Below are 7,895 nucleotides of genomic sequence, written 5' to 3'. Positions count from 1 at the left end.
ATCCACGCACGAACTATAAATGGGTTGTCCCTTTTTCTTGACTTTAGTTTTGTAATAGGTTAAACACACGGTGAAAGAATTATATGCCTAATTTTTGCCACTTTTTTTAGTTGCTATTCACGTGTCATCAAGTGGCCCGAGATGATGAATTTTCTACTAAAAATTACTGCATAACAAAGGTTTAAAGTTAAATTTGTTTAATGCTTTGAATTAGAAAACCACTATTGCGTACGAACTTGACTAAAAGTTTGAATTCCGCTTTAATGCATTGTACAATCTCTTTCATATTGGACCGACTATGTCCACTACTTAATTACGCTAAAACAATTGAACGAACTATGATCACAAAGTCAATATAAGACTTTGTACGACCATTTAGACCGGTTTACAACAACAATAACTCTAATTTAATTGGATTTTGACCCCATAAAGTAGTAACGGCCAAAAAAAAATCCAAACGAATACCAACAAGCCTAAAAAAAGACAGAAAACTTCTAGGATTCGCGAGTCATGGACATGTTTTACACATATAAGGTGATATGTATTGTCATTTTTTCTTACTGTCAATGGAATGGAACATTTGAAGTTGCTTCATTATATAGCCATACAAAGAAGTTGGTTTATATACATAATAGTTTATATATTTAGTTAATTAGAGAAATTATTAACTAATTAGACCTACGATAACACATTAATTTACTATATAAAAAAAGCTTGGTATTGCATAAGTCACAGTTTGTGTATATCATCGACTTCGTAGACAAAAGCATTAGTTTCTGATACTCAACTCTAATTTTCTCTCGTTAGCTACTTGAATTTTAAGAATTTGGTACATTGATAATATTGCTTGACGATTGATCTCTCATGGATGTCATACGTACTTTGAACGAAATCATATATTTGTTGAGTCGTAAGTGTGGTGAGCCATTTTCAATCTAACCTGTATTAAATCTCTTCGAAGAATAAGAAATTTAATGTTTGAATATCACTAGAACAAATAAGGGCTTTGGTTAAATATATTCTAGTTGTGACTTGACTATGATGAGCTATGTCGACTCTGACTTTCAAGCTGATGATGATTACATGAGATTTACTTTGGGATATGTATTCATCCTGAACGGTGTATTTATGATTTACACAAGTGTCAAGCAATCATGTATGGAAGCTCAGTATGTGGCCACTTCTGAATAAAACTTGATAGATTTGAAAATTTTATATAGTATTTTGAAGTTGTTCCAAGTGTCGACGAGCCTGACATTTTATTATGATAACAGTGGGGTTGTGGTTAACTGTAAGGAAATTCTAAGCTACACGCATTTCAAACACATATAACAAAAGTATCATCTCATTTGAGAGGTAGTTCAAATAGGAGAAGCGGAGTAAAGAAGATATAGACGGTAGATAACCTTGCATATCCATTCCCTAACAACAATAACTCCTTGCCAACTGCATTAACAATAACACCGATAAGACCTAAAGAAAGAATCAACTTGCATTATTTTAAAGAAAGAAGATCCGGAATAACTCCTATAACATTATACGAGTTCATTAAGAAGTAAAATCTTTGGCGGTCATTTAGAAAGATTGTGGGTTAAGGATAACTCACATCTATGTTGAGTCAAGTGCGATTTTGTTGAATTTGTGCACACAAGGGGGTGATAAAGACTCTTATTGTAATCTGTTTGATTTAGACATTTGTATACTATGATGAATTAGTAATCATAAAGTTGAAGTATTCATGTTGATAATTATGAATCATGTATTGACTTGCAAGACAACTTTTGTGAAGTAGTTTAAAAAGACTATGGGCAGCAACTTGAGGATCAAAAGATAATCGAATCTCAATATTGATAATTATCAGAGCTATTAATGTCTAGCAGAGAGAGAGATAGAGAGAGAGAGAGAGAGAGAGAGAGAGAGCTCAAATTGATATATTGAATAAGATTAGTGACATAGAATTACTCGAAACAAAAACCGTTTAAATGCTAAAAGTCTTTATGTCATAAATTGTAGATTACATTCATACTTAGCTCAATCTTGAAATGTTGAGGTCCTAATTTTTTACTAGTGTATGTAAGGCTAGTCTTGTTGTATTTGTGAGAATCATATATATGAAATTAGTGTATAAGATTGTTGAAATGCAATAAATATTATTTCGTATTTTGTTCTTTGATAGTATGAATAAATAAATCGGTCATGTTATTCAATGAATGAATTCATTGATTAAAGCATTGTAACATGTTAGTTGTATCGCACTAATTTTTTTTTTATTCACAAATAATAAATAAGTTGAAGGAAATAATCGCTAAAATAGTAAAATAGCCCACTCACGAAAATACAAAACAATAGGAAATGACTACAAGTAGTAGAAACTTTGATACTTTGGACTAAAGTAAATCAAACTATGCTTTTAGACACTTTTACTAATAACTGCAGACATGAAAGTATATAGTTGTCATAAACTGTAGATTTATAAATCTACAAACAACAATAATTGTAGATATATAAGTCTACAATTATTAGTAGAAATGTCCCAAAAAAACACTTTTTTTTTTTCTTTTATAGGGCCTTGACGAATTAAAAGCCCAAATGCTTTGGACAGCGAAAGCCCGTTTTCTGATGTAGAAATTGCATGTTTTATCAGGGTAATTTGATCAATGATATGAAGCGCATATATCAAATATTTAGAAGCCAATTTCACTCAAACCCACGAGACTCGGACCCAAACCCAAACCCAAACCTATCCATTGAAGAAATATAATTCCAATAAAGAAAAGAGGGGAGAGATAAAGCGGAGCCTATCCGTTAAAACAAAACTCAAGCCTCTGAAAATGGCAGCCTCATCTCCGCTCACGACGAGCCTCCTCTCCTTCCTCCTTCCGGCGAAATCTCCGCCGCCTGCGTCGAGAGTCTCGGTGCGGTGCGCGAACGAAGCGTCGGCGACGGCGGTGATGTGGCCGTCGGTGGCGAACTCGAACACGCTGTACGCGAAATCGGCGTACAATGTGCAGGTGGTGGTCGACGACAACGAGCCGGAGGAGCGGCTGATGAACCGATTCCGTCGAGAGGTGATGCGCGCCGGCGTGATCCAGGAGTGCAAGCGCCGCCGCTACCACGAGAACAAGCAGGACGAGAAGAAGCGCAGGACTCGCGACGCCGCCAAACGCAACCGTCGCAGGTATACTCTTCAATGGATTACTTATTACTGTCTATTGTATGTCAAGAGAGACACTCTGTTATTTAGATACACTACATCTACACACAACTTTAATAATGTTATGTTCAACACCGTATTAAGTATTGACCCAAGGGGGTTAGCGAAAAGGATAAATGCTCCAATGTGTAGAGAGGCATAAATTATTTCTAGGATTCGCAGCCAAGAATTACTTTCAAAGGTGGCAAATTTGAAAAAAAAAAAAAATATTATTCGAGGGCAAATTTGATAGAATCGTATAGTTTTAAGTCTAAAAATGATTGGCTAGTTACCTACTTTTTTTGGTTTATAAAATGATTGCTCTTGATGTTAAGTAGAACAAGGTTTCATCTCAGGGACTTTTGGTAATGAATGGTGTAACTCTTGACTTTATAATTTGGAATGTCTTTTTTCATTATGTGTATGAGAGGAAGGGTTTTCTCCGACGAGATGGTAGCTCGTCTTGGGACGGATCTCATTATTTTTGGATTGATGCTTGTTTGAACTTTATATAGGGTCTGTTATCGTGGTAAATATTACATGTCCCATGTCAAAACCAGTTTACCATGTGAAGAGTAGCTCGTGACCTTGTAAACAAGTTACAAACCTTCAATTAAGAGATCAAAATCCTTAACAAAAGAGAAATTAGAGAAATTGAAGTTTAAAAAAAAAAAAGAAATGAACTTGAGAGTCGGCGTAGAGATCAAACTTGAACAACCAAACCGATCAGCTCAAGTTAGAAGCCGGCCACGAACAATTTTCAATTTTGATCGAATATATACACACGTTTGTTTGGAGCCAAACATTAGAAAGGGTATATTTGTCTTTCTAAATCATAATTTCTGCGGATTATGTTATGTTATGGTCGAATTGGGAGAAGAAAACACCCGTTAATTGTCAAGGTAGCCATAACCCGAACGAACAAAATTTTGAATTGAATCGTACAAGTCTATACTGGGGATAATTACTTATTTTTGTACTTGCTCTTTTATTATCCAATTATTTCTTCAATTAAAAAAAACGTTGGAAACCTTGGCTATATTGCCAAGCCCATCGTTTTTATTGGCTAGTTTATAAGTCCATTTATAATTATAACGTTGGATCATCAAGAATTAAGAGTGTCTATGATTGTGTGGATATGTGGACAGAAACCAAAAATTATAATTTTTGTATATTATGTTGTATTTGTGACTATGGTGTTTTGTTATAAAGGCGTCCACCACCGAAGTTCGCGGAGCAGAACACGAGCGCGGCAGCGTCTTCGAGCACTTCGAGCAAACGGGAAGATGATGAAGATAACTGGGATCTCCCACAAGGCAAAATTCCCTACTGATCACACATCACCGGGCCTTTTTTCAGGTCTTTGTAAGTTAGTTATTTTCTTTTCTTGTAATTTATGAACATTTTAGTAATCTATTTTCTCTGGTGAGATTGATTGAGCGCAGCAACACCGCTTTGTTTTTAGTTATCGGTATTTGTTATACCACGTGTTCATAACAAGGCTCGATTCCTAGACTCCTTTTTTGAACTTTTTACTTCTTGTTCTTCAACTATGTTTTGTCTCCGTAATTTGCCTGCAATAATCTCAGACAGTTTGACCGTTCGGCGAGGCGAATAAATTCACGAGCAGTAAAAAGTTTGATACAAGTAATTGCCTAAGAGGCCGATTAAAGAGTCTCGTCTCTCGTTCTCGCTTTTTTTCTGAGAAACCGAAGACACTATGAGATCAGATGTTCTCTCTATCACTTAGAAGGAGACAAGTTACCATTAAATAAGAATAATGTGGGTCTCTAAAAGGCTATTATATCTTCTTAACGTTCTTCATAGTCTCTCTGTCAAAATAAGAATGAGATACATATATTTGAACCCAAAATCGCTGCATTGTGTTTTATAAATGTATACACCAACTGTATAATATGTTCCTCTGAAAGCAACTTTTAAAAAAGAAAGAAAAAAAGAGATCAAAAGTGTGGCTGCTGGGATTCGAGCCCAGGTCTCCACGGCCACAACGTGGAATTCTCACCACTAAACTACAGCCACAACATGTTATGTACTGTAACTAAAATATTTAAATAATGTATGTTACGTATTATCTTCTATTTTATTATACTCGAATTGGATCGAGTTTGATTCTACTCCAAGGCCCTGGGATTTTCTAGGACGAGTATCTAGAAAGTCTTTCCAGTAATAATGAAATGCAATTAGCGATGATGGGTTTTTATTTGAATAATATAATTGTAAACTTTTTTTTGGGTCTAATGTTGTTGTGGACCCTAATCATTATTAATTATTCCGGCTAGTGAATTGTTAATTTTTCTATAATATTTATCTTCATTGCGGTGATCCACTTTCCACTGTCATTATTCTATTATCATATACGAGTGAAAACGTCATTTATACATTAATTCATTGCGTGTAAAGTGAGTTTACGGCTACACTATGGAATGTGATGTCAAAGGGAAAGTGATTCTTTTTAGTTTATTAACATTCCATACTCTCTTATAAAAAGAAGTAATACTATCTTTTTATTTTTAAAAAAATTATAAGCTGGATAAAATTTGGTTGTAACTTGGAAGTTTCTAGCAAATACTTTACACACCGTCGTATCATGGTAACGACTTTGATATTAAATAAATAAATAAAAAACCAACTGCACAAACAATACTTGTCACATGATTTTAGGTTTTAGCTTGATGCATCAATAAAGATATGCCCATCCTTTTTGCGTCAAACCTTATATTAAAGATTTTGCTACGTGAATGCATTGCATCAGCAAAATAAATATATAAATATTTTTTTTTCTTTGTTTAGTCGAAATTATTGAATCCATTTAACATCATCTTCCTCTGATCAGACGGCTATGGACAATCCACATGGTGGTCCATCACATACATGACACGTGGGTCCCACCGTGGAAATACCGACAAAATCTATAGTGGCGGATTTTTACACCCCTGGACGCTTCCAAGACGTGGATTCGTTCTTCACTCTGTGGATCGAAACCACGTTGGTTTCGCCACGTGGCATACCATTTCGCACGTGGCGTCAACATGTGGGCCAATTTCAGTGGGGCCCAATTGATCTGAGATTATTATAGTAATTAATCACAATTTAAATAGCGGATTTTTTTTTTTTTTTCCGGATTAAAATAGCGGATAAGGTGGACTTTTGAGGGGCTCCAAGAGGCACGTATTCTCACCCGTTGGATCGGCTCCGTCAGGCCGTTGGGATGATTACACGTGTCATCGTATCTAATGGACCTGCTGTGCTGGAGCTTATCTGAGTTTCCAAATAAATATATAAATAAATTCGGTGCTTATCTGGAGATGGCAATTGGCGGAGTCTCCCTTCCAATTTGTTCAAGTCAGACAAGATTGAGCCAGCGACGTCCAACCAAATTAATATTTTTTTTTTCTATTTCTATCAATAATAAAACTATTTTTGGATACATAAATAATAAATTGTAGACGCATATTTGTCATCCTTGTGCTCAAAGCAGAAAGAAAAAGAATTTATTTACCGAGTATCAGCATGTATACTTATGTTCTTACTTCGTAGTACAATTCAATAAAATATTTCCTTTATCTTAATATTTTGTTAATTAAAATCTGATCGTAAAACGTAAGTTAAAACCTTAAATTATAATGTGTTACAGAAAGTAAAGGATTTTCTTAGTATTAACTTTAAATTGAATTGATGCGGGTGGAAATACTCACCACTTTGAATATACCTTATTTAATCATAAAAGAAAAATAATAGTTGTCCTTTACGTACACACAATATGAAAAAATAAATAAATTTTACTTTCAAACAAATAAAGAGGGACTTTATTAATAAAATAAAAAAGATCTTCCCAAGTGAATAATCTAATTTAAATAGAAGTCGTGCAATAAAAAAAATACAAATTATGATAAAGAATTAGTCGCTGATTTTATAAATTATAAACAAATAGTGCCATTGATTTTCATAGTTTTACATACGAGATTACTATTGTCGAATAATGTACTATAGTTGGTTCGACATGTGCATTTTGAAACACTAGGAAAAATTACTTGGTCGTGTTTACAGCAAGTAAAATTATGGTTCCATATCTTCTCCTCTCATCCTTTAAGTTTTACTTCACAACCTTTATTTTTATCTGGTCGCTGTGCACGATACCGATCTCCAGTGGACCGATTCCTCAACCGTGGCTGGATTATCGTTTGGCTTCGTATGTCGAGTCAGATTTGGTGAAGGGATAATTTTGTGGTTACAATTCAGTAAGAGCTTGGAGACGTTGGGTTTAGTATTTTTAGATTAAGATGTTTGTGTTTGATTTCCATCGTTCTATTTACGTTATGTTTGTATTTCTGGTTTTATGCTCACACATTTCAATGGTGGGTTATTTGTCCCACAAATTGTTTAGTTGTATTTTGGGTTTCTCTACTCGAGATTTGGCCATGCAAATATTGGGATGTCTGTTTTTTTCGTGGTTCCGAATTGGACGAAATAAGGCCATGATAACAAAATTCTTGAGTTTTGCGGCATCAAAATTTGTAATTACACAAAATTTCATTTGGGTGAAAAAATCCTTATAACTTCCTCTAAATTTGACGTGAAAATGCCCGGAAGTAGTTCCATAGAACCAAAGCTACCATTCATCGTTTATAAGCATAATTTTTAGAGGATTTCTATTCGACTCTTAATCTACATGAACTCCATG

At 34.6% G+C, this 7,895-nt stretch overlaps 1 protein-coding gene and 1 non-coding gene across 2 annotated transcripts; one reads left to right on the top strand and one right to left on the bottom strand.

Moving 5' to 3' along the window:
• Nucleotides 1-2,756: 2,756 nt before the first annotated feature.
• On the top strand, nt 2,757-4,708 carry GHS1 (Ribosomal protein S21 family protein). Its single transcript, XM_089600974.1, has 2 exons — nt 2,757-3,178; nt 4,406-4,708. Exons 1-2 carry the CDS (start codon nt 2,832-2,834, stop codon nt 4,524-4,526), a joined length of 468 nt encoding a protein of 155 aa, XP_089457100.1. The 5' UTR covers nt 2,757-2,831; the 3' UTR covers nt 4,527-4,708.
• Nucleotides 4,709-5,161: 453 nt separating this feature from the next.
• On the bottom strand, nt 5,162-5,233 carry TRNAH-GUG (transfer RNA histidin (anticodon GUG)). Its single transcript has one exon. It is a non-coding gene; the product is annotated as a tRNA-His (tRNA).
• Between the last annotated feature and the right edge of the window lie 2,662 nt (nt 5,234-7,895).

The sequence above is a fragment of the Urtica dioica genome, chromosome 1, assembly GCF_054948205.1.
Source record: "Urtica dioica subsp. dioica isolate 48M chromosome 1, U.dioica_male_clone48M_v1_H2, whole genome shotgun sequence".
In the NCBI taxonomy this organism is placed as follows: domain Eukaryota; kingdom Viridiplantae; phylum Streptophyta; class Magnoliopsida; order Rosales; family Urticaceae; genus Urtica; species Urtica dioica.
Note: the sequence above shows the minus strand (reverse complement) of the source record. Positions and strands in the feature narration are given on the sequence as shown.

What these genes read in the sequence shown, in the direction of transcription:
- GHS1 (XM_089600974.1), top strand. Translation starts at nt 2,832, where the DNA reads ATGGCAGCCTCATCTCCGCTCACGACGAGCCTCCTCTCCTTCCTCCTT. An exon ending in GCCAAACGCAACCGTCGCAG is followed by an intron (nt 3,179 to 4,405) that starts GTATACTCTTCA and finishes TTTGTTATAAAG; the next exon opens with GCGTCCACCACCGAAGTTCG.